Source organism: Enoplosus armatus, chromosome 7 (genome assembly GCF_043641665.1).
Source record: "Enoplosus armatus isolate fEnoArm2 chromosome 7, fEnoArm2.hap1, whole genome shotgun sequence".
In the NCBI taxonomy this organism is placed as follows: domain Eukaryota; kingdom Metazoa; phylum Chordata; class Actinopteri; order Centrarchiformes; family Enoplosidae; genus Enoplosus; species Enoplosus armatus.
The window spans coordinates 4334956-4362476 of NC_092186.1; the positions used below are offsets into that span (position 1 = coordinate 4334956).

The window sequence follows — 27521 nt, forward strand, 5'->3', positions numbered from 1 at the left end:
ACTGTCACACTATGGTGACACTTGAATAGAACAGAGCCATAGTTACTGTTATTACTGGCTGTGGCAATTCAAAATGTCTGCTGTGAAAAAGGTCTATTGTATGAAAAAGGGAAATGAGACGTGAGTTTTATGTTTGACTTTTTGCATCGATTGCCATGGTAGCCAGCATGGCTTGGCCCAACATTGTCCTAAATCCAGAATGCCTGGTCGCCAGATCCATGATGAGTTGCCAGAACTGAGGCCTGCACTGGTCTTCATACTGTATGTCCCTATGTATCTAACCAGAGTTGATTCTAAGCCCACGTTGGGCCCATATTTGCATCCATACAAATCTAGCTGTTATATTTGGGCCAGAGTCGCCTCACATTTGGTCCGCAGATGTCACACAGCCACAGTGGCTCGACTCACGTGAGAGTACAAATGTTAATTGGTTCTATGATCAGTATTTGTAATACAGTGTCTACAGTGCACTTCCGAAGTATTAGGACAGTGACCCTTTTCTATCTCTTCATTTTACAAATATAAATTCAGTGACCAGTAAATTAGTATATATTAGTAAAAATAGTAAAACAATCTTAATACAACGGTCCTGCAATAAATGCTGTATTCATGAAGCTTATAATGCTTGGCTTTCATTAACTCAGTGTGTCACAGAGGTGTTGATTTAACTCCATGCTGTACTTTTGTCCACCGCGATTTACATGCATTGGGGAACAAAACATTAATCAAGCCTTTTGATATAATTGCAAGTATATGCAAATATTTGCAAATATAAACTTTGCATACAAACAATTGCACACTCATGAGGCATTTACACAAGTACACAATTTGTTGCATTTCCATCAGACCTTTCACGTTCAGTCACATCGTTTTAGCACTATTGTTGTTTTATCCAAACTCTGTATCAACTATATCATCTTTCGTTGACTTGTTTTCCTTACAGGTTATGTAAAAGTGATTAAGAAAGAGAAAATGACTACTTGTAGACTATTTAGATCCACTCTCTCTGTAAGCCTCTCTCTCTCTCTCTCCCACATCCTCCCTCCCTCTATCAGTCTGTCTCTTTAATATCCCAGACACTCATTTCTGGATGGCTGGGACATGCTTTTCAGTTGAACAGCTGCAAATGGCTTTTCCAAAGACCACGGTCCGGAACGGAATTATTATCATCATCACAAACATAATGCAAAGTTGTTTTTGTCATTTGGCACTTGCTGTGGGTTGCATTCTGATTACAATACACTGCCACTCTCTGTCACCCTCCGCTTATTTGAAGTGTCTTAATGCTGATGTACGCTGAGTGTACAAAATGTTAGGGCCACATATATTTGGGGAAAATGGGAGGGATGATTTCATTCCACTACTGTCATGAAAACAGGATGTTAACAAAAGGTGAAGACACAGTTTAAATAAAGGTAAAACCTCACGGAAAATAAAACATGGATTCTGGCAAATATTGTTTTATGAGTGAGCCCATCCATGTGTTGTTGTCTTGGCCTGTGGGCATGCATGGCTTTGTTTTTATATTGAGTTTTTATTCTAAAATCAAAAAGAAATGTTTTACATTAACTCTAACACAGCCTCTTTCAAGCAGGAATAGCTTCAGTATACTCACTCCGGAGATTATCTAGGTTTGAGCTTTTAAGTCCAAGTCCAGCAAGCCATTCTGTGTAGCATATGTGATTTTGTAGATTGAGTGGTATCAAGTGGTAAACTGAAATCTCAGAATGATTTCACTCTCTCCTTATCATAGCAGACAAAGAAATTAAATATTGATTCCCGGTGTGAAGTCACCAGCTGAAATTACCCATTCTCTCTGCTCTCTCTCACTCTTTCCCTGTCTGCTCACTTGTTTATTCTCTCTGTCCTCCCATTGCATCCCCTTCTTTATTATTCCCTCTCTAAAGGACTCTACTTTCATTTTGACTGTCTCTGTTTCTCTTTCACCCCTCCGACACTCTCTTTTAACGCACTGTGTCTGGTTGTAAGAGAGGAAAAAGAGAGAAGAGGCACATGGCCTGACTTTAAATCTTCTCTCCACCTGATGGAATGATAGTCTATGTCCCCTACATTTAAAAGAATATAAAACTTATATTAACTTAAATAAATATGTTAAACAGTCAGCAAAAAAAATCTAACCTTTATCAAAGAAATTTAAAGAATCAGCAAATAATATAAAATCTACACGTGGTGTTATCAATCAACTACTTACAATTTGAGCCACCACAACAAAATTAAATAAGGGATATTATTTAAAATGTACACCTCTGCTGGCCATGATGAAATTAGTAGACCATTTGTAAAAGAGGTATTGTTCCCAATAATCTTAACTGGATCCTCTCAACATGAAGGATCAGTGGTTCTTCTGGAAGTCAGATTTCCTCATCCTGTCTCTAAGGATACCGCCCAAAATGGTTTTTAGCTGCTTGTGTCTGTAGTCTCATTCTTTCACTCACTACCCAAAGATACACAAGTGAAGGTTGGAACATAACTAATGCTAAATTGAGTGCTCGGCCTTTAGGTTGAGCTCCTTCTTAACCACAGCAGTCCTATACTGGATGCATTACTTAATGTAGATATGGAGGAAAATGTATGCAGTAGCAGTAGAACCCCATTTGTCTATATGGTCCACATGTACAGAGAGAGCCATCTATACTGGTCACAAATTTGGGTCTTTGAATGGCCTCATCTATAGTGACTAGCACTGTAATGTTTTTCCTAAGCACTGATCCTGGGAGGGACTACTGTAAATTGTTTTAACTTGTTCCCTCATGGATACAAGGAGGACAGTCAGTGCTTGTTCAATGGCATACTTGCTTGCAAATTGGATTGCTCAGCGGTAGCAGCGCCTTTTTCTAATCACAGGCATTCATGCAAATCAAGTTCAAATGAAGTTCATTCAATATCTTGGTCCGTTCAAGTAGAACGCACAACCGGCGAATACAGAGGTGAGGACGACCAGTTGTAGCACGTATTCAACCTGATGACAGAGAGTGACAGAGGGTACAGAGTTTGAACGCTGGACACAATAGAAGCAACAGCTGCCCAGTGTAATCCAATACAACAGCTCCACAAACTGATGTCTTAAAAATGCTCAGAGTTGAATTAACACCTCTCTTTTGGTTTTATTGTGTCCACTCCTTAAAGGCACATTGTGCTTGTCTCCTCTTTTGAGTCAGATTTGACTCACAAATCTGGTGACTTGTGACTTAATTAGGTTATTTTAAAATGACTCGAAACCTGCGAGGGGCACATGGTATGATGAGTGAACAATACATAATATTATACATTTAAAACATTTTCTTTCAGAGCAAATCATTTTATGTTTTTAATGCTAATTTGCAGCTAATCATGATGGCACCTCACTCAGTATGCTGGTCATTTAAAGACAATTATACAACAGCAGATTGTGTCCTGGCTGCTGGAAATGGAGTGCACCCACCGCATCTATCTTTACCATTGCGAGCTCATCCCCGTGGCGTTTGAATTTTCTTTGCGCTCTTTAATCGAAGCTTACCAAAAAATAGTATCAGGTGCGTGCCGCCAAAGTGAGCAGTCATGTTGGCAATGGTCTTAGCACCAAAATATCCTGTTTTCTCACTTTTTTAACCTTTTGGATAGGAGAAAAGCACTTGTCAATACAACATTTCCTAAAAAAAATGGGTTTCATTTTTTGGCAGGTCATAGAGGCGGTGCAGCCCAGAGAATGTCTCTTACTGGCTGACATACAGACACACATTGTTGAAATGTTTGAACATTTGTGCGCGTGACAGTTCATGGTGGCGCACTTAAGACCTCGCCACGTCACCCGAGTTTTGCCCAGTTGGTGACTTTATTTGACTCCAAAGTCCATAGACAGATGACTACTTTTCCCTGTAGAGGGTCACCAGTCCTGCCTATAGTTAACCTGTAGTCCTGCCTATTTGGCATGGCACCAGCTCTCTGGGCTGACAGCTGCGTTCAGAGAGTGGATAGAACAGGTAACTGATTGCACGTTTGTGAAAATGGCATGGTTTGCTTGTTCTGGACAGTGTGGGCTGCACTTGTGGTCCGGCAAGTCTTGTTCATGCGTCATCTTTATCGTAAGTAAGTAAGTGCTGCACCCATAGATCATTTGCCAATCAAACGGCGTTTCCTGTGCTGTAATATATTCTGTCGTTTATTTTACGTTGATGAAGTATGAATTGGTTTTTCTGTCTCTGTTGAACCACGGAGGCTGTGAATGCTATAATGCTAATTACCCCAGTATATTCTAATTTCCTCTAAATGAACCAGAAATCTAAAATTCATCATTTCCTGTGTGCAGATTTAAATACTTTGCTTGAATTCCACACTAATAGGCTTGCAGTAAGTAAAAAAGAAAAACACCAAACAATATTGTGCTAAGTCTGTCCTCTGTGCGCAAAGTTCCCCATTATGAATCTCAATCAACTTTTAAATTGTGCACACATGAACAAGCATTTCTTCCCACCCTGTTAACTCCCACAATTAGTCATAAGTGGGTAATGAAATGGCCTTCATGAATATTGATATGCATGTAAATGTTTTTGTCCTTCTAGTCTTTTTGTGGGAGTCAATGGTGTGAGATAAAAAAAAAAAGAAGTGTCATTGTGACACTGAGGTACATGCTGGCAGGTTGAGGCACGGTTAAGTTGTATTATTTACTGGCCTTAGTTCAGTTAAAGTGGGAACGTGTCACTGTGGTGGTTAATGTTCAGAGAGCAACAGCCTTTGGAAAAAAAAAATTCAATAGAAAAAGGTTGATGACAGTGTGTCAGTGACAGTGGGGATGATTGGACACCACAGCTCTCTCCCCTTGACAGACCTTGATAAAAAGAAAGTCTAATTAAATGCAATGCGACAGAAGAACGTGGTGACATCAGGCGGACTCAGCAGACGTGGACAGTTGAGATAAGCCTCTAATTGATTGACTGCTGCCTTCTGTTTGCTTCCACTACACCACTCCAGTCTAAACAATTTCTGTACAGCGGCCTTGTTGTTCTTTCAATTAAGGATAACTCAGAAAGCAGTCAACCTGGATGACAAGCTACATGTTAGCTGTAGAGGATTGTGACAAAAGCTTGAATTGTGCAATTAGCCACATGCCAAATGTTAATAACACCCTCCACCTCAACCCTCCCTCCCTCAGTCCTATATTGTATTTAGCGCAATTAAGGCTTGTCCTTGACAAGTTCTGATTGGCTTCAGCATTCAAACAACTTGAAATGGTGCTTTTAGCCAGCCCTTTCTCCCTCACTGGCATAACAAACATGGTTTAGTGATACATAAACCAAATTGCTCTTACAAATATGCCTTTTGTGAGAGTGACCCAACATTTAAATGGGATACTTATGGGATGCTACAACTTATGAGTCATTCATTAAAGGCCCTTAGTTAATATGTAAGTTACATTTTGGGTTAACTACAATAAGTTAATAAGATTGAGGTCCAGATGTTCCTCAAGAATATTATTATTAGATGGCTCTGTAATGGCTAAAGGTTTCAGCAAGGACATGCAAATTGCCACATGAAGTATGCATTTTAATAAGTGCCACTTTTTTGTGGAAAACTGTTTAAATATTTCAAGCCCCAGTTTGTACCTCCATAAGGGTTGTAAATGCAGTCAATATTTAGACCTGCAAAGGTGAGTTTCATTACAAGACCATACCAGTGGTTTTGGAAGTTTTACTTCAAGTATTTCATCAAAGCATTCTCCCAGTTTACATCAGTCTTAGAATTGTATAATGGAAACAGCTATGTCTTTTCACGTGTTCCTTTTCCTACCTTCTAGGAGGCACATGCCTCAACCTACTTACAAATATACACGCAACCTTAGGTTGTGACTAGGGTTGGTTTCACACCATAAAGAAAGTTTAATTTTAAACACAAAACTGCATATAATTATTGACAAAATAGTGTTTATTCTTCTTTTTATTTTTCTAACGCTATTTGTTCATATGTGTTAGATTATATAGTAGAACAACAATACCTCTTAAGAGTACACCACAGTATGTTTAAGGTGGAACAAGCAAAACCAACCTGAATGGTTTCATGCTCTGTTTTTCACCGTATCTTCTTACCAGTTCTAATGTGTTTATATGAGAGAGTATGACCAACTTTAAAGTGCTAACCTGAGGCTGTTATGTTGAAGGAAAATGTGTCACATGCAGCCCAGCATGTAGTTTCATTGTTTTGGAACATCATTCTAGGACATTTAGTTGTAACCTTAGAGCTAATTCTGCACTCGATGCTCCATCGAGCTCCATCATTGGTGAGAGTAGATCCATGTCTCTTATGAGTTTCTTGTTTCTTTTGCTATTAGTCATTAAAACATTAACCATGAGTTGATATTTCAGGCAGTTGTAGCAAAGTGCTAAACGGAAGCGTTAAACCCAAGAGAGCAAGACAGAAGCCAAGCTTTATCTGTCACTCATTTAATTCATTAACATGGCGGCAACTTGTTAACCTCTGTGCCTTTTTAATCCTCTTTATTCCTTTTTATTCTTCTTCACTCATCCCACTGTGTTTGTCTTTCCCTTCATCTGTTCTCTCTGTTAGAGGCAGTTGCTAAGTTGCATTCGTGGTGGGAACTGCCCCGGACCCAACGTCAGCTCGCTGCAGTTGCCTGGAGATGTGAATTTCTTCGCCAATCAACTGGCTGTGCCCACCGTGGAGTTTGCCTTTGAGCAGACCAAAGCAGAGGAGGTACACCCAAGTCAAAACACCAGATTCCCTTCTTCCACCCTTCTTCTTTTACTTCCACTGCTCTCAATTTGCCTACTGCTGAACCCCCGTGTTCAGACAACCCTCTCATTGCACTTACTTGAAATTTATGCTAAGGTGTATGATCAATGCCGAGCAAAGGAGCTACTCTAATTCTTGCAACAACACAGTCACACCTTGTTTCTCAGTTTCTGACAGAAAGCTGTGAACGAATAAACTAATTAACTGGATAAACTGCTGAGTTTGCCAAAGGCCACAACTTGTTTATCTTTAGCTCTTAATTGGAAGTAAAACCTTTCTCGGTGAAGATACGAACGTCTGTCAGTAGTCTGTGTGTATCATATGTTGAAGAAAAGTAGTCATCAATAAAGATGAAGACACCCACAGTATGTCACTGCAATGTGATAACAACCACCTGCAGCCTATAAGACTAATAGTATTATTTAGATTTAGATAGAATGAACTATTTCAACATAATTTACAGTTTGAAAAACTGCATTATGGATTATGTCTCTATACAAGCAACAAATGTACATCACAGAGCTTACGAATTATGCATACCCCCATTTATTTCTATTAAAAATGCAGTATTGATGTTTGTTGTACTGCCTTAGGGTGAAGCTAAGTCGGCCCACTCAAATTTGGAACTTCTGGCTAGGATGGCAACTTTGAGCTTAATTAATGCGAGAGATCTTCATGATGTTTATCCGCCCTCGAGGCATCTTCACAACCTGAAAATAATAGGTAGTGGAGGGTGAAATCCACAACACTGGCACTATTTAGGAGGACAGACAAAAACCTGAATTGAATGTAAGAGTAACAGTCTGTTGCACACAGTCTAAAACGCAGACACTAGCATTAGCTTAATAGCATTTATACTGAATGGCTGTGTTAATCTGTGGGTAATCCCATTTCCTGTAGTATTTAATTTCTTTATTGAGACTTTAGGAAAGGGGAGAGAGACAGAGAGGGAGAGGTGTACAATGTGTTGTTTCAAAATCAGGAACTGTGTTTATCAAGCGTCATAGAGCCACTCTGAGGAATCACCCTGAAAAGGATCCAAGGACTAAAAACCCTCCTGCCTCACAGTAGGACTCATTTATTTACGAAGCTTCTTGTACTTATTTTCAGCCCCAGCTACAAAGTAGAAATTAAGATGATGGACTCGAACCGGGGGACACGGCCACAGTCAGTGCCTCCTACACTAAACCATTTTAAAATTTAATGTGTGTGCTTTATTTGTTTAGACAAATAATATGGGTGACTAAGTTACCTTGCCAAATAAGATAATGTATAATAATATATCACATAATGATACCAATGAGCCATTGATTTAAATTGCTTAGCCAATAAAAGTGCTGCACCTTACATGTATTGTGCAATATTGTACATGCAGTGATGATGTTGCAAACCCTCTTTGGGCTTAGTTTTATTCGTTTTATTACATTCGTCATGGACCATGTACAAAAACATTCATCTTCTTCTATTCAAAGAGAATTATACAAAGACAACAGTATCAGATTTAGCTACTAGCTACTTTCCATCTGCAGTCCCAGGGCAGGCAGATTGAAAATATAGACTTTATCTTCTCTTCCATTGACCAATTTCCATTTTAACCTCCTGTTAACGCATGTGTATGCACCCCTGCTGCGACAACCAGTGTTGGAAAGTAAACTGTCACAATATGAGCATATGTCTTAACCCTAACCCTTTAACTTTAAATGAATTAATGAATAAATAAACCCATGATTTAGGTGAATGCAGCTTGTATTTCCACTGTTCCACACGGAGTGGTTTGGAAATGAATGAATAATATATATTATTATATAATATTGAGGGGCCAACCCAGTATCACGCCAAAGTGTGTAATAGACCAATCGGTCCAGTGTGTCAGTGTCACACTTTGCCTCACCTAGACGTGAAAAGATCACGTTCTCATTCCACAGTCAGTTTAACGATAAATATGCAGCGTCCAGTTAGACTTTTAAAATAAAGCTTGCAAAACTACCAGGTTTAGGCACCAAAACTACGTGATTCGGTTTAGGAAACTATCATGGTTTAGGTTAAAATAAGTGCATTAGTTACATAAGCTAAGTTACGTACATAAGTAACATTACGTACGTGATGTAAGTTAGGTATGTTGATCAAATAAGTCAACGTTGACTTTTGGTTTCACAGGTGAATCAAACGCTTTCATGTTTGTTCTTTGCTCCCATCATTATCGTCCTCTGCTGATCAAAGATTAATTTATTTCTGGTTGTGACAAACCCAAAAAATTACTGTTTCCCTGCCGCCATAAGGCTGTGAGACCCTTGGTCACTGCGTTCTCCTCATCCCACACAAGGTCAGTCAAAAAAAATGATTTAATGTTTGCCAAAACTGTATCTTTTATTAACCTCATTGCCATCAAGAAATATCTCTCCCCAACGGACTGCGCGCGCATGTCTGCTTGAACGCCATCCCCTGGCGACTCCTAACAGGTGAGGACACCTGCGGAGCTCTCTTAAAAAATTCCTAAGTTAAAAAAGTCCATGAAACACGTTTACCTGCAGGCCCAAAAGAAGGACCAAAATTGCACACTCTGATAATATATAATTCTCTACTCTCAGACGCTTGGTGAATATGAGCCCAGGTAAGCTACAGAGATGATGAATTTAACTGTGAGGAGAAAGGTCAAACTTCCCGTAGGCATAGAGCAAGTAGGTATCAAGAGCAGAGAGTAATATATGACCATGCATTATCACATTAATAGAACTTCCCTCCCCGACAACACTCACCTGAGCAACAGTCCTCTTATGACCTCTTATTGACATAAACTTACATTTTCGCAATGTAAACTGACGTAACAGAAGTGTCTAGCAATGTAACACCGTGCTGAAACAGTGATACTGTTTTTATAATTTGACAGCCTTCATGGGTGAATTATGTTACTACAGTGGTTGCCTGTTTGTCCTCCAACACTGATCATTTAAGTAGGAAAGTTTTTGTACAAACTAAGTGCACTGCGTGGGCCGAAAAAGCACGTTGGAAAGGCAGATGTCTCAGCACCTGGCAACATAATCTGTGATCAGAATCAGAATCAGAATCAGAAACTGTTTATTGCCAAGTAACATACATTACAAGGAATTTGCTGTGGTCTGAAGGTGCTATTGTTTTGATAACAAATAAGTAGAATATAAAAGCTAGAATAAGAATAAGAATGAAAATAAAAATAAGATAAGATGAATAACAACAGTGCAGTGACCAGAATAAAGTAAAGTGTCCAGGTAAAGTGTCCGGTAGGGGGTGGGTGCGTTAATGTAACGCAGGGGGGACAGGGGTGATGTACGTTAATATAACGTATAAGTAGTGTTTGTATTCCGGGGGGGTCAATGTAAGTTCGTCAGGTGATGAAACTGCTTTTGTCAGTTTGTATTGTTTTGGTCACAACAAATGCCTCAAATAGAGCTCAAAATGCCAACAGCGCTGTCAGGTTGTGAAATGTTTAACCCAAATTCCCCTCAGTTATTTTTAACCATTGTATCTGTCATATTTTTAACACTCACATACTGTATTAGTCATATATATCAATGTTTTCTCCCACACACTGAACACAGATTGTGGTCTGCTCTTTGATTTTCCCACCATGGCACATTATCTGTGTTGTCATGGTGAATGGCTCTTATTTTAAGGAGGAGGCAGCAGTGATTTCCAGATTCTCTCCAACCCAAAAAGAAACCTGCTGTATTTGGAGCAACTCAGGCAATGCTGGAAAGTAATTAAGTAGATTTACTCAAGAACTCTATTGAAGTAAAATTGTGGTACTTTACATGAGTTTATACACTTTGTGTTACTTTATTATTCTACTCCACCACTAGCTCCCCCTCCAGTTATAACAGTAAAATGCTGCTTACACATTGATGCATCAGTATTAACCATCTCATAATGTCATATACAATGTCATTTTACTGCAGAATGAGTATTAAAGTACATTTTGCTAGCCTGCCATTGCCAGACCAATTCACAAATTCACCTCTCCATTCATCCCTTTCAAAGACACAACTCAGGGTTTGTTCAGTGCTGCAGTAGAAATGCCTAGCGTTTTTGTTGTTGTTGTTGTTGTTTGTTATGTTTAATAGATATGAGACTTGAGAGCAAGTGTGTCATGGTGAAGAAAAAGTGGATTTTTAGCCAGTGGCTGAATATGAGCAGTGACTTTGCTGCTCCACTGCAGGAGCCAAAACAGAGCCTCGACTGAGTTGAGCAATCATCCAGAGACAAAAGAGCGTAATGGTTGCACCAGAGTGTAGGAGTGTTTGACCATGGCAGGAAGAAAAGAACAGTTCCCTTCACTGCCTTGTAGGCCAGAGAAGAAGTCTCAAATCAGAGCTGCAACAGGGAGCCAGTATACGACGTCTCTCACATAAACAGCAGAACGCCGAGTTATAACCCACCAGTCTGATGTGTGTAGAGCTGTGTGTGGTCATTCTATAGCAGCCTGGTGTTGCATGTAATTGAATAAATAAACAGTTAATGGCAGTGAGCTCTGGTGACAGATGAAATGTCTATTCTCACCACAAGGGAGAGCGAGGCAGAGAGAGATGGATAGAGAGACACGGGCGACGGGGCCATAACCACCTCTTACTAATAGTCTACCATTAACAAAGTAACCTATGTTAGCTATTACATACAAATAATAATCAGCAAGTCAGGTCATTTACAAAAAGCTTAAATTAAATAATATTTATAACCATTTTGGGTAATAGCTCCACTTATGCTTAATCCATCCACGGCTGACTTTGGGAGCGGCAATCAGATTCATGCTTGCGCGCTCAATTTCACAGTTTGAAAGATTTATTAAACAAAACCATGAGAACCAAACCAAAGAGAGAGAGAAAAAAGAGTGCACATGCATATTTCTGCCTTTTGAATTGCCATTGCCGTTTGTGCACAAAGAGTTTTCATGTCTGCAGATTATGCATTTGGCCCCTGAAGTGCACTCAACATCTAATTGATTTCTAGAAATGTAAGATTATTTTAGGGATACTTTCTGAAAAAAAAAAGAAAAAGAAAACACTTGTAAAACACATGTCCTCAGCTTTATTGAGACAGAAAGCTGAGAGGGGCAAAGATTAGAGAGGACACAGGAGAGCGTCCTGTGGTACATCCATACGTGCATAGGTAATTTATGGAAGCAGATACATATGGCCCCAACTTCTGTGTCTGTGTTCCAGCATTGTTAGATATTCCAAACAGACACTATATATGTGATCTACTGTGTGTGTAATTGTATTCATTCATCCTCATATGCCCAGTAAACAGAGTTGTGGTGCTGGTAATGTATTGGAAAACCACCAGATGTTGTGCGGCAGCGCCACAGTGTTCGTGACAGGAGTGTGGTTCGTTGAGCATTTGTTTTCTCGTTTAGCATCTGTTTTTCTCTTACTCCGTGGAAATGTCCTCCTCTGTGCAGTAACGCTCCCCACACCGTCCTGCCAACATTCACCCCTTGCAATAATTTTAGAAAGTTTGTTTTAGAAAGTTTGCACGGCTGTTTTAGGATGGCTGAGGCGTCAGAAAAATGTGAATTTGTATGGGAGAGTAGTGGTAGATCAGTTTGTTTGTAAGATGATGATGATCTGCAAATTCAAACCTGTTTTGTGTACAAACCTGAGAGGAGTATTATATTCCCAATAAAATTGACGTGACTAGAAGCAAAAGTTGGCTAAGTGAGCAATATAACCGTCATATCATTATAATCATTAATTGCGACGTAGCACAATACTCTCTCGGTATACTTGCTACTCCTTCGGTGTAGCTTTCTTCACCGCTGTGCACAGAAATCTGGAAATAAAAATCCACCCCGTTGGTGCCAGGCGTGGGAGTAGTCTCTGACATGTGTCATCAAGCAGTTGTACCGACTTTGGAGACCTGGAAAAAGAACTCAGGCAGGCCGGTGAGGTGTGACAAGAATATCTGACATCCCCTCATCTTTGCTGCTCCTTAGTTCAGGGCCACATTTCAGGTTCAGGTGGGGAGGGGGGAGCAAATGATTGATAAAGCCAGAGGGATCTTCATCTTGACTTAGGCTTGTACTCTGTTTAGATTGAAGGCCATTACTGCGACTCCCTCCAGACAATTATAGTCCTCCGAAAATGCAAGGACCGGGGCTGTGACATCTTCTGCCCTCTGTCTGACAGCATTACTGCCACACAAGCATGGCAGAGCGTAAGAGACAGCCCTGCAAATGACTGGTATCAGTCGATCTATCCACTGTAACAACAACACATTGTGCTCCCATGACTCCATCTGTAATTTCTTCTCCCGCTACATCAGCAACAGCTGTAATTATGTCATTGTAGATTTGAACCCATGTGCCAGTAAACACTTTATTGTTTGACAGGCTGTAATACAAACCTTTGTTGTGTTCAGACAAAAGGAAAAAGAAGCTCCAAATAACTGCCTCTATTATTTGACTTGTTCCCCTCATTGTGACCCCTAAAATGAGCTCTCTGCGGCAAAAAAGACGACACAGCTAATCAGCCACTGCAGAATGTCCTCGTTTCGTCCCACCTGTTTATTGTACATTTCTAATTCCCTCATGTTGGTTTAGCCAGAAGTTAATTGCTGTTCATTGCTTGTAGCTGCCTAGTTAGCGTGGTTTGTGAAACCTGTTGAGCTCCATGTCACCATCTCTGTTGCAAAGGCAAAATGTCCCAGTACAGTTCTACCTTTGCTTGACTGCGTTGAGACAATGTGATGCACAAAATCTAAAATGAACCTATGAAAAACCTACCCGTACGGGACATGAATACATTTATTTTTTTATTTTTACAAAGTCTTCCACCTGGATATCCAATCTTCAATCACAATGTCCCTTGTAGTAACTTTTATATGGTTATGTTTAGGCACTAGCAGTTACATTTGAAAAGGGTAGCAATACATGTCATTGTTTCTGTACTTTCCTCTCCTCTTGCCTCAAAAAACATACTTTTCTCCAGTTATTATTTTGGCGTACCAACAAAGTATTGCCAGTAATTATCTATATTGGAAAATTCTGCATCTCAAGCTTTACAACCAGTGCCAACATGCACTGCCAATGCAGGAAGTAGCAAGGCGCAAAGTCAGGGTGTGGAGACCCGGGTGGTGGATGGACGTGCAGTTTATGTTCACCTGGTTGTTAACCATAGCTGTGATACCACAATCACTCCTAACCATAACCATACCATGGTTGCCATGTGCAGGTATTGTAGAAAGTTAAAAACATTGCCATGGGACATAAAAATAACCCATTGTTACTGAATGTAATCCAGGGTTTTGAAGAATCGTCCAATATCAACCCAAACCCAACAGGATGTACCCAACCAAATTAGACTATAATTTGGAACCCGCACAACTCAATCCTCTTCGGTTTTTGAAGACCAGGAAACATGACACCTCCAGCTCACAGCTATTTACCTGAAAATGTTGCTTGGCTTATGTTCAGAGTCAGAAAATGTGGTGATCTGCCATTACTTACAATCCTGACCTTATTCTCAAATAGTCCGTGAGAAAATGGTGCAGTTAAAAAAGAAATCACACAACATCCACTCATTGTCTTCCTTTTGCCGCATTTAAATTACTAACTAGCTAGCTAAGAAAGCACTCACAAATTATAATGCACAAACACTGTAGGTAGTTTTTGGTGTGACCGTGCCAACTCTTTTTAAAAGTTGCACTGTAAAATAGCCTTATTCTGTCCCATAATAATTATCTGTGAAGTACTGCTTGCAGAGATGTTGATCACACCCAGCCCCCAGTGTGATCACGCATTACAGCAGTTTTCTGCTGGAGAAGTGGCAGTGGAGTGGAAAGTAAGATATATGTTACACATACATCTGTAAACACATCATTTAACGCATATTTGACAAGTTACTTTAAATTTGGCAGCTATTTTATCACACAGGTTCTCCAGGAGCACATCAGGTCTTAATTTATTATTGCGTCTTGCAGCAGAAATACCATTTTATTACACCAATTTACAGAGGCATTTTGTCCATTTCAAATGGTATTCCTCAGCCTGCATGTTGGTGTGTAAAACACAGTAAGTGGGGTCTTGTTAAGTGGCAGTAGATATCTGTCAGTGCCCCCAACCGTCCCGGAAGTCTGAAGCTGATGAGAATCGATAGAAGGATATTACATCTGCATCCAGCTCTCCCCTGCACAGCTGTCAGGCCAAAACCCCCTTTGGTGTCTCAAATGGTGATGATACCAGGGAGCAGTCACGCAAGCTAAGGCACGCCAACACACACCCATGTGCACATACGCATATCTCCATCTGACACATCTTACTTGGGGTAATTCCATCTTCAACTTTGAAGATGGGGATGAGTGAAGGTGAGAGGATGTACCAATGAAGTCTGTGGAGTGGGTGGAGGAAACAGGCCGAGAGTGAAGAAGAGGAAGAAGTGGTAAAGGGTAATAGGTTGCTAACATCAATACATATTATCATATTATATTTGAGACAATAGGGGTCGATTGCTGACCTGACGTGACCTACCAAGTGCTACCACCTTTCCTGTCTCTCTTCAGCTGTCAGTCTCAAATAAAGGCAAAAATGGCTGAAAAAATGTCTTTAAAAAACAAATTGGAGACATTAGCATAAATTACCTCTCCCAAGAGGACTCTCCTTCGCTAGAGTTCTCTACGCTGCACTTTTTACTCGGATTTGGATACAGGACAATTTGCTGGATTATTGTAAAGCACCAAAGGAGTGCTTTACCTATGATCATCATTGGTTCTTTTTTTCAGACTTTAGAAAGCTCCTCCAGAGCCACAGAAGGGGTGGCTGCAGTCTATCCCAGAACACATTAGGTGGGAGGCAGTTAACAGTCTATCACAGGGTTAACATCATTATATCATCATTCAGACACATCATTTACACTCAGTTTCACACCTACAGCCAGTTTATAGTTTTCTGCCTGTTTTAGGACTGTGGGAGGACACCTGGATGAGAGAAAGCAATTCAACTGTGTTTCAGTCAAGCTGTCTATACAAGCCTTATAACCGCTTTTATTAGATTCTGCCAAATTTTTTGAGATACTTTTAGGATTTGTGCTCCATTTTTTTCCCATATGAGCCTACATGTATCTGTTTACATGCTGTTGGAAACAGGGCTAGATTCACCTAAGCAGTTTTCTGAGTTTAGTCTTTGAAGTTGGTGACAGGAGAGACAGTACAAGTCTCAATGTTTACTGACGAACTCATACATATATTTGTCTCCCGTTTGATTATAAACTTGGGCGGTTTGCTGAAACAGCAAACTTCTCTGTCAGAGGTCCACCATGGCTCATCAATCCCAAAAACATGAAGCCAATCTGATAATTCTCTTTGGTGAAAATGCTGTTTGTCAAGCATGCCTTACTCTCAATGGCAGTCTGAACCAGGCCTGATCCAAGATCTGGTGAACTTAGCTTTATGAACAATGTGATAGGAATGATCAATTAAAGGTGTGAGGAACTTAATTGCAAGGCGTTTTGAATGAAAAACATATTACGATTGTTGTAATCATGCAATACCCGTACCTGTCCAAGTTCTGCCCACTTGGGATATAAAGGGGAAATCGCTGATTGTAAGGCAGGTGCCGTCAATTTTAAGTACACAGGTGTGTAAATTGCAAATGCGCAAAAAGTTTTTTATGCTCAGTATCTTTTATGAACTGAACGTAAGCACACCGTCGGAAATGATTGGAATTGAATGCACAACAATGCAATAATATTAAGGATTACATAATTCTGGCGTGTGGTTGTGGTCAGCATTATTGCACCTCAGCATAGTTTAATAAAATTGCGTCTATCTGAATTAATCACTGATTTAATATGCCACCCGGTGAGCGTGCTAATTGACCCAAATCAAGCGCACCCACAAGGGGACCAACAGGTGCATGCTGGCAGCAGTGACTTCAGCAGGAGCTACCCTCAGTGAGGTGTCTGTGGCCTTTCTGCTGTTTTTGACAATAATCCCTGACACAGTCGTGACTGCACAGAGCTCATTCAACTGTAAGATTTGGAAATTATGCTTTGAGAATGAACAAGCAGAGAAGTTGAACCTAGAGCAGCTTTGTAGAGGACTTCAGGCGCACACAAAACTCACTGAATGCCGCTCAGACACGATAGTACAACACTCACTGTCCAGAGATTCAACAACCTGTGTTGCCTAGCAACAAAGTGTTGCATGTGCGCTACACGGTGTGTAAAATCTGTGCAGTTTGAGCGTAGATATGTCTGATTGTGGGCTGCAGCCGCTGTGGAGTCTATGTTGTTATTCCAGAATCTATCAATATGCAAATGTTGTTAATTTCTAAGTTTTCCTTCTGGACACAATATGTCTTCTACTTCACTGTGAAGTCCATTCTCAGTGTATGTGCACTGGCAGCCTCAAGTTTCTACATCACAAATGTATAAACTGCAGATTGGACCCGGATTGGCTTCCAAACTATTTGTGATGTCACAAATCATGCTCGTAGGACCCGCCCCTTAAAATCAGATTTTCAATGAGCACCGAGAAACTTTTCCACTTTCAGCAGATGAATGTGAAAACAGCCTTCTAGTGTCAATCTCTACACATACATCATTCTGCACAGTGAAGCTCAAACATCCAACTGTAGGAACAAGAAGAAACATTTTTTTTAGGGGGGGGGGGGGGGCTTTAAATGACTCACAAATATGTAGTTTCATTTTTTAAAAAGGCTCAGTAATTTCTAAAAACAACTGGATAGATTGATAGATTTTAGCAAATGTTATTCAAAGGAGCAAATACTGCATTTGTTGGGGGCTATTTTAACCTGCAGATTATTCCAGATTTGGTGTTCTAGCAGCAGCAGGACATGAGATTGAGCCTGTGTTCATGATGTTGAAGGAACATGTCACCCAGTGCAACAGTGTGGCTTATTGATGTTGTCTGTGTTTTTAATAGTTCCATGACAGAGGAATAAGATATATCAGGATACACAGGCAATACTTCTTCAGTCTTGTCATGGGATTTGTTGACAGTATGAAAACATGGAGAATATCGTCATCGAGTTTTGATGTAACTTGGTGGTGCTTGTTTCTGATTGGTCAAAAGGGTGCCTGCATCATTAATGAGCAACCACACATATCCTTTTTTGATTTTTCTTGAAATGGATCGGCATCTAAAATATACAGAAAAATACTGCATACGGTGATACTAAAAATAATACTTGAACTGCACTGAAATTACCCACAAAACATCAACCCTTATCAAACATCTTTCCACCCTGGTGGTTTGAGGTGAGGTGGCTTTTTTGATGGCTTGACATTCCACACGCACGCGTCGAATTATTCCTCCTTGAAACTTCACTGTTGGAGACGAAGCTGTCACTTCTCCCCCTGCCAGCCCGATGCACGTCAAAACCCTCCCGAACAAAGTTTTACACTGAATCAGCCTCATCTGTGAGCATGTGTGACTTGTGCTTAAAAAAAAATCTGTTTTTTCTGTTGCCAGATGTTTCATCATTCTTAACTATACTTTAAGAACAGCCTGTTTTAAGCTTAAACTCACAATGTACAGTTACTTATCAGCTCAGCTGACAGCTGGATTTGTCTTATCTGAAATCCAATATAGCTTTGATTCACAAAATGCTTATCATAAAAAGCGATAAGCAGGAGAGCTCAGACCGGTTGAAGACAAGGTAAATCCTTTCTCCTCCTAAATCTTCTCTCCTGATCCACTTATCCATATTGTGAATCTCCACCCATACAGAAAAGTTACAGGGATTCTAAACTTTGCGCTCATCTTAGGGTTTCCATTAATATTTCTTAGGGATCATTCTGATTTATTACAAGATGGATCTTATCTTCGTAGCTTCAGCCACTGTTTCCATCAATTAAGACAACATCTTATCTATCAATGTCGCTACAAAAAAGTCCGTCAGGGCAAGAAATGTGACAACAAACCAAATTTGTGGGTCAAACCGAAAGTAAGCATGTTCTAAATGTTCTCTCATTGCACTGTGCACACAACTACAGCAAGCACTGTGGGTCAAAGCTTAATAAGGAAGTCAGTCTATATATTGTAAATGAATGTTTACAATAGACAGTCTGACTAATCATTTTATTCTTCACCTTGGTTTGATTAACCTGGGGTTTTGTTTACAACCTGCCTGATCGTCTGACCGCTTGTGTTTCTTCGCCCCATCAGACTTCCTTTTAGGTGTGTTGTCATGTCCCCGGCCCGTAGAAATGAACTGGGTGAGGACAATGCCATTACTAACAATATGGATGATGTCCGAAAAAAAAATGTAGGAAAAAGACCCAAGTTGCGCTACACTGGAATTATCCTGTAAAACTTCCAAGTGACCTGCGTGACCCTTGAAGTGACCCATGAAACACTTTGCAGTCCAAGTACAATTTTCTGATGCCTCAAGTATTGTCCTCCAGACCCCATTTCCTCCTGGTTTCAGCATGCTACCTGCATCTGTTATCTTGTTAGGATTAGAGAAAACTCGTATTATTGCAGGTGGAAATGCATTGCAATTGGAATGCTGTTGTATCGGCCAGACCACATGGAGGCGTTGCAGATGAGCTAGCGCTAGTGCTAACAAGCTTCTCACAGTATTTTAGTCCACCTCGCAAGGCTACCAAAAAGTAGCCTTCGGCTGCGTCCGTCTGTCACATGACCCTTGCCTTACACATCCTAGTCCCACAAGAGTGTTCTGCATGGCTTCTCTTGATTTGCAACACAAACTTTCATCTCCGCCTACCTGATTTGCATATACTGTAGAGATCACAACAGAAGCAGAATTGAGACAACAAAAACTCGGCGGCCCCATTTACTCCTGGTATTTTGAAAGTCAGATTATATTCCTATTGCTCTATAATTCAGCACCATTGAAAAGAAATCCCATCCATCTCCCTTTCTGCATCTTTTTTTTTTGTTTTGCTTTGGTTCCCTGTCATCCAGTCCTCTTTCTCTTAATCCCCAGTGTCTTGTCCTCGCTCATATTCTCTCCTCATCGAGGTAGCATTTATTCTCTGTTAACCAGGAGAACAAACATTCTGGTAAAACATGACTTTAAGCTGTCACAGCCAGACATTTAAATAAAAGTCAAGTAGATCTTCAAATTCCATTTATTGTTTTTTGCCTTAAACTAGAGTATCCTCCTATAACGTCCAATGCCATGATAAATGCTATGAATTCCATATAATAAAGATTAATGTCAGCCCAGTAAGCCAGGTAAATCCTATTTTGATAAATAAAAAAGTAGGTAAACTGATTTAAGGGTTTACCCTTCACTGCATCTCTTAGTTATTAATCTTCATCACTCCTCCCTCACTGTTGTCCTCCGCTGTATCTCCCCCTTTTTGTGCGTCATCCACACTACTTTAATAGGAAATGAAAGCTTCTCTCCATCTCACCGTCTCTCTCTCTCTCTCTGTCTCTTCCTGCCGCCTCACCAGCACACAGCTCTCTCTCTCAAACAGACACACACATACACACCCTCAACAGATGTTCAGTCCAATCAACTTGATTAGAGGGTTTAGTATCGGTATCAATTACCTCCTCAGGAACAGACGGTGCCAAAATATGTCCCAAGCCAAACTCTCAAAACCCGCTGGAATCTGTGGAGGGGAGGATGGAAACGAAAGAGGGCATTTTTTTTTCTGTGCTCTTTGGAGACATACCTCGTTTCATGTTTCATTTTACTGAAACATTCTGTGAGCGGGGAAATAATAAGGTTCTTTCAGTGTCAAATCTGTGATTCCTCAGTATCTCCTTGCTTCACCCAGATGGAGCCTTATAACTCCAAAATACCTATTCCCAGTGGATCCTTCTTTTTCCATGAAGTGCTAATCATGGCTTTCATTGGTATTGCTGCTGTTTCACATTCTTGTCCAAGGGTTCAAATGGATTTTGTGCATCTAAAAGCTTTATCCTAACTGATTTCCTCTTCTGTTTTGATGATCCCACTTGATGGCCCCCGTGTCCCAGGTTCAACGTGGGATCATTAAAGTGTCATCAATTGTAATCTGATCGAATGTAATTCAACCCCATTAATATAAACTTGAATGTTTTTTCTTTAGTTCGTAAATAGGCAGTGATCAACATACACACAATAATAAGACGACAAAGAAGAAGAAGACGACAAAGAAGGAGACAAAGGCAGCGAAGAAGAAGACGTCAGCAACAAAGAAGATTATGAAGAAGACAAAAATGACGCTTATAAAGAATAGTAATTATTGTACTAGTTCTTGTAGGACTACAGGAAGAATCGTACAGTCTTGATTACTTGATTTCTTTATCTTCCTTTGCCCATCTGTGTGGTATTTTGGTACCCACCACAGAGCCCACAGTGCACAGCTGGGAGGAGAGGAACTAAGAGGTGGGAGGCAAAATTCAATGACGCAAAGAGGATGGTTGGTATTTTGGAGGAAATTGACTTTTTGCCAAAAATAGACGTCTCAGAATTACACCTGTCTCTGGCGCTTAGGTGATTCCACCAACAAGAACATTAAATATTCGCAGCAAATGTGCAGAAATAACTGAATAATGCATCAAATTTAATTAAACACCCCCATCCAACCAAGCAGATGCATTTGCATCAGTATGAAAAATATATATTTAATGTGTGAAACAGTCCCACAGCTGCTTTATGCTGAACCTTCAGTTCATTAAATTCTTGCAGACATATGTTGATAAATCTGCAGCCTCCAATCTGAGAGGTGCCATTATGTACGGCCATCCACTGTGTTTACCTTGATTACATCACGTGCAAAACCATGCTGCTACAGAATGACCACACAGACACCTCTACACACTTCAGACTGGTCCATTATAGTTCAGTATTCTGCCTGTTTATGTGGGAGAGGTCTGGTTACCAGGGGCTCATTAGCCCTGTGCATCACAAGCCTTCTTCTCTGTCTTTTTAGCAAAAGTGGTGTCCCATGTTTCTTTCCTTAAACGTACTGCAGAGCAAACGCTGCTGTCACATCAGTTACAATATGATGCGACCATTCGTCACGCTGTGATTGGCTCAGCTGTTTCAGAGCTGCGAGAGCAGTGATGTAACTGGCTGAGAGTGTATTTATTAATCACCACACCCTCCCATCTTCATTCCACTTCACCCAACCCTTTTGCACTTTCCGTTGCAACACCTACATGAACCAAAATAGCAGTCTGTTTGCCCAAGACCTATCACTTTGCACTTGTTGCTGAGCTTGCACGATTAAACAGGGCCCTGAGACTTCCTCTCAAATGACAACAATTTACTACTAATACTGTAAGCCTTCAAAGTATGGTGTATCCTTGTGAGTAAAATGATCTCTCAGACAAGTTCTGGAGTAATAAGTAGGTAAGGGAAGATGGCTTGACAGCTAGATGGCTTGTAAACAGGAAGAGGACACTGTCTACAATAACGTACTGGTTGTTTGTCATCTGACAGCTCATAAATCATATATCTGTAAATATTTAGCCCAAAAGGGTTAAACCTAAATACGGGGATGATATAACTCAGCTGTTTCAGTCAGTATTATCTTACCCTGACCTCCTTATAATATTATTATTTATTCATCTGGCTTCAGAAATCCTTTAAGTGGGAAGAAAATTCATCCAGCCGCAAAGAGCTGCTAATGCACTTATGATTAAGTTCATTAGTAGTTCTTATTGGACAGTATAGCTTAATAACATTTTCAGTCAAACTTATATTGCTTTGTGAGTGCTGATACAGTTCATGACTGAGAATTGTTTTGAAATCATTTTGAGGCATTATGGGTATAATAGCTCTTCATAATTAGTTCTCATTTAGAATATATTATAAATGTTCTCATACAGCAACCCAATGATGAACCATACATATACACTGATTTGCTTTTGTCTCTGACCCCTTTGATTACCATGGTTTCGTTTCAACCATTTAGCGCCTAGAGTCTCAAACAATGAACAAGTCTAATTTTGTTTAAATAGAGGCAGTTTAATTAGAGATGGAAAGAAATATTGTTGCAAACAGTAACAGGTATATGGGTTTATGGGTTTTTTGGCAAAAGGTCCTTTGATGAGAGAAAGCAGTGGCATGTTTTCACTTCCCAGTTTGCACAGATTTTTTTTACTTCCACATTTGTTTTTATCTCAGAATTTTACCTCTTTTATTTTTCAGTAGCCTTGAGAAGAACAGGCAAACACATCCAGAGAAGTTGCTGAGGCTCCCGTTCGACTGAAGTCTTTATTACGGGTTAAATGAAAGGTTAAAGGTGACAGAGACCTCTCCTTCCTCTACATAAATGCAGTATGACGATCTGTTTTCTTTCTGGCAGGATCTGTGTATTATAGTATAACCTCATTTTCCACCTGGTTAATGCAGGTTACTCTCAGCATACTTTTGCGATGTGCAAGGCGAGGGTCACATGAAAGTCAGAGACAGCCAAGGGCATATGTAGACTACTGTTTGTGTAATTTCCCCCCCGGGGATCAATAAAGTATTTCTGATTCTGATTCTGTTTGGTAGCCTTACAAACTGGGCTAACATTACTTATACTGTAAGAAACAGAGCGTGTTGAGACATTGGCCAGCACTTGCGCTAGCCTTGCTACCCCTGTTGGTCACATGACCCTTGTCTTGCACATTGTGGCAGTCTCACAAGAGTCTCCTGAAGCAATACTGCTGTATGGGCTCTACGTATTTTCTAAGCTAGCAAGAAGAGGCAGAGTAATGTGGCCTTTAAACTTGTTGGGCAGATTTTCTTTCTTTCTTCCCGAACTATACGGAATGCATTTATGCCATTCACAACGCAGACTACCTGCAGTCCGGCCAAACCATTTGCATTTTGATGCAATGTGCTCTGTATTTATTTTTCCCCTATCCAGTAAAGATACTCACATACAGATCGTATCTTAATGCCAGATGTAAAGGAGCTTTTTATTATTAAGTTATATTATTATGTTTTTGACCACTAAAAGCACTATGGAGTATATTTTTAAGAGTTTTGTTTGTGTCTTGTTCGCTCACAGGGACACACATGGATGTGGACATGGGTGACACAATGCACATTTCTGCCGTTGGTTTTATGCTATTGCACCAATGGACAGTCAGTGGCGGTAGAGGAAACATAGTAATGCACCTGCAAAAGCAAAGAAGAGGAAAACATCCCACTAACAAACATGAATGTAAACAAAAGAAAATTGGCTTTGCAATAGGACGGAAATATATTTCACATTTGATGGATCTTAAGGAAACACACTGCATTGTGTTTACAAGATAGAAGTCCACAAGACATCTTTAATATGGGCTTGATTTGGCTGGTTGGCTCGTTTTTTAAGTAGTGTGACCATGCCTTTGTGAACACCTCCAGATGTGGTATCGTGAAGTAGTTCTTTAATTGCATCTTAGTTACCTTTACGCTTGTATTTCCTGTGGGTTTTCTGATTACAATCAATCCACATCCACAGCACAAGTGAAATCAATTCAGCTTTGATTCCTGAACTGGCCATATGATTTGCTGTGTCGTATTTGCTGTTGTGTTGCTGATTGGCAACTTGCAGAATTGCTCTGAATTCCACCATCAGTAGTTTTTGTTTGGTATTTATTTCCTTTGTTTCCTTGTCAAGGTGAAAAAGCTCTCTGAATAAACATTTAGACAATCACTATCCGTTCAATCCAGCTATCTAACTCTCCCCTGAAACCTGACTAATGAAAATCTTTTAACCGGTTGACAGTTTGTTAAATCAGAATGTAGGAAAAACTTGAAGATACACAAGGCCATTAAATAAAGAATTCGAAATTAACAATTAAATGAATAAATGTGCATGGAAATAACATTTTATTACAGGTTTTACCGACATTTTTATATAGCTGCGGTCGGAGAGGAACCTCCATCATGTTTAAGGTTTATACCAAACTGACTCAACAGTCTAAAGTTTAGTGTTTAGTTGAAGTGCATTATCTCAAGCAAATAACTCAAATAAGCACAACTGCAAAAGAAAAACACAAACTCTCTGCCTCTGCTCAGCTCTGTAAATGTAGCTCACTCTACAGCTAGTTTTTTTTTCCTTATTATTATTATTCTCTTTGAAATTGCATAACCATATTCCCATGTCAAATGTCTCTAAATGGGAGAGACGGGGGGTATGAGGCCATTTGAAGTTCAAACTCATAACCCAGTGGTTAATTTATGACTTGCAGGGAGACTGCCAGGTATAGCATGGATCTCCGCAGACCCTGTGTCTGTGCAGCCCTTCTCCCTGGGTCAGCTAGCTTTGCATATCTCTGTGACTGTGTGTGTGTGTGTGTGTGTGTGTGTGTGTGTGTATGACCAAGCATTTATAAGTCTCCATATGTGTCCTCACGCATGTCTTGATACATATGTCAGGGTCAGCGTGTGTGTTTACGTCACTGTGTCTTCAAGCTGTATGTATTTTTATACATGTCTATGCATATGTTTGCATGCTTGTTTGATTGTGTGTTTTTAGTGAATGTGTGTTTGTGTGTTTTTGGTAGTGTGTAGTCAGGTACTTGGTGCAGGAGCGGGATTATTTTTTTATGCGTCCTTCAACTGCTCTGTGCCCCCGCCCCCACAGCTAGCACAATGAGTGTAATAGGATCATACATGACTGAATGCATGCAAAATGCCCCAGTGCCACTGCTGTCGGTGTGTGTTGTCTTGTCACGCACCCCTAACACAGACTGACAGGCCAACATGCATCTAATTTTGGATGCTGGGGAATACTGTAAAGGCTGCGATTCACTTGAAGGGAATGTGCAAAGACACCACATTGTCATTCATACAAACTCAGCACATATGCATTTCTAGGACACCACTGTAACAGACATACGAGAATGTATGTTCAAGCCACAGTATCCATATGGGACTGACCTTAAAGCTTATCTAATCAATATTTTACATGATATTAAAGACTAGTGACCAAGATACTGCATGTAGTGAAAAATGTCCAGCAACTTAACTTGGTTCACTCTCAATAAAAAAGCTCTGATAAACGCTCTGTAAACTATCAGTCCAGAACCAAATGACAGACAGACAGACAAAGTTAACAGCTAGCCGACGAACATAGTGGAGCATTTAGCAGCTAAAGATCCAGATATTTCTCTCATGAGATAAAAAGAGAGTTTATTGGAATATTGGACTTGCATTCAGCAGGTGGATAGAAAAACTGCTGGGTGTGTAAACAGGCAATGTTTTGCCAACAGGTTAGCCCTATCAATTTTAAAAAAGTGTTGTGTTTATGGTTTGTTGTGCCGCCCCAAAGTACCCACAAAATCAATCAAGTTTGACACGTCCACTGGTACATCCAAAGATAACTCGGGCTCCATGGAGTATAGTGTTTCTACTTGGTCAACAAACTTTTTAGCACATGTACCAAGTTGTGGTTCTAAAATTGTACTGCGCTATATATGGTCTGTTGTAGTCATCAGGCTTATTTGGCAAATTTCCACCGACTGATCTTCCTCTAAAGGTACACCTGCATCTGAGTTTAATGACAATGTGGTTTGGCATACTGCAGCACTAATAAAACGGTTGAACACCAGTTGGGATTAGCAGTCTGTAAACACTAACATATCCATCCACTTGTAAGACAAATCGAACCTTTCTTTTAACGAGACATATTTACACAAGACCATTCCTTATGATGGCCTGCCAGGCTTGTACAATGCATATCATTGAAATACCCTTTTGCTTTTGTTGTTTTGTTGTTTTGGATTCTACAGATAAAGCCCTTGTTGGGGTGCACTATATATAACAAACCTGCTCTTATAGCTTTCTACAGCTTTCTCACTCTGCTAAGAATGCTCAGCGTCAAACTAAATATTTTTAGGTGACAAGAAGTAAATCTCCTGAAAAGTAATAGATAGAAAGGTATTTCTGGTTTGTGGTCAGACATACCTTTTTTTATCTGTGGTCAGCCTTCACTGAATTTGTCTGAAACTTGAATTGAACTGGAAAGGTTTTTCATTATTTTGTTTAGTCTCATGTTCCTCGGCCTGGGACCCACTGGTTCGCTATTGGACAACTGCCTTTGTAGTGCTCTCGGACATCTCAGTTAGATAAGTAAATTAAATATAAGTAAACATACATTACTGTACAACATTCATTTTGTGTTCCTGTGAGCCAGAGGCGAAGAGGTTCAGCAGAAAGTCCAGCTCTCTTCAGTAACTACGCTTGTTTGCTGTTGTTTGTAAGGCCCTTGTCAATGTGATCACTTCCGGCATGGAAATTAATTCCAATCAGTTTTCATATCTAGTGTAGATCTAGTGTTTTAAGGCCAGGGTGTGCTTCAAACAAACTAGTTTGTACGCCATGTTGTCCGGTCCAGTCGCAAGCCAAAGCTGTTTATAGCTGTTACAAACAGCCACGAGTGAAGGTCTGCCATCTTAAGCCCCTTTCAGACATGTGCCACTTTATTTTAATCTGACTGCAATTTAACATGTCAGTCTCATGTCTGAATAAACACCCTTGTCACATTTACATAAAAGTCATGACAGCAATCTGAAACATTTCCGTGTCACTTTCAACACGTCGCAAGTCTGAATTGAATACTGTCAGATTATTGTAAGTCAAGTCAAGTCAAGTCAAATTTATTTATATAGCACATTTCATAAAATGTAAGCTCAATGTGCTTCACACACAACAAATATGAACGAAATAATAAAACATGATTACAAAAATAATCATAAAGATTATATCCCCTGCCCACCCATCAACGTAAACATACCCACCCACACATACCCAAAGAGAGATGGAGGCATTAGCTAGTTCATTAACTTTGTAAAGTTTGTAAAGGCTGCAGCAACACCAAGTGCAAACAAAATGCTTT

General features: G+C 40.0%; 1 protein-coding gene across 1 annotated transcript in view; it reads left to right on the forward strand.

Moving 5' to 3' along the window:
* LOC139288060 (inactive N-acetylated-alpha-linked acidic dipeptidase-like protein 2) overlaps positions 1-27521 on the forward strand; it is a 395466-nt gene that overhangs the window by 292193 nt on the left and 75752 nt on the right. The window contains 1 exon segment of the mRNA XM_070909308.1: positions 6559-6705. Coding sequence (XP_070765409.1) covers positions 6559-6705 — 147 coding nt within the window.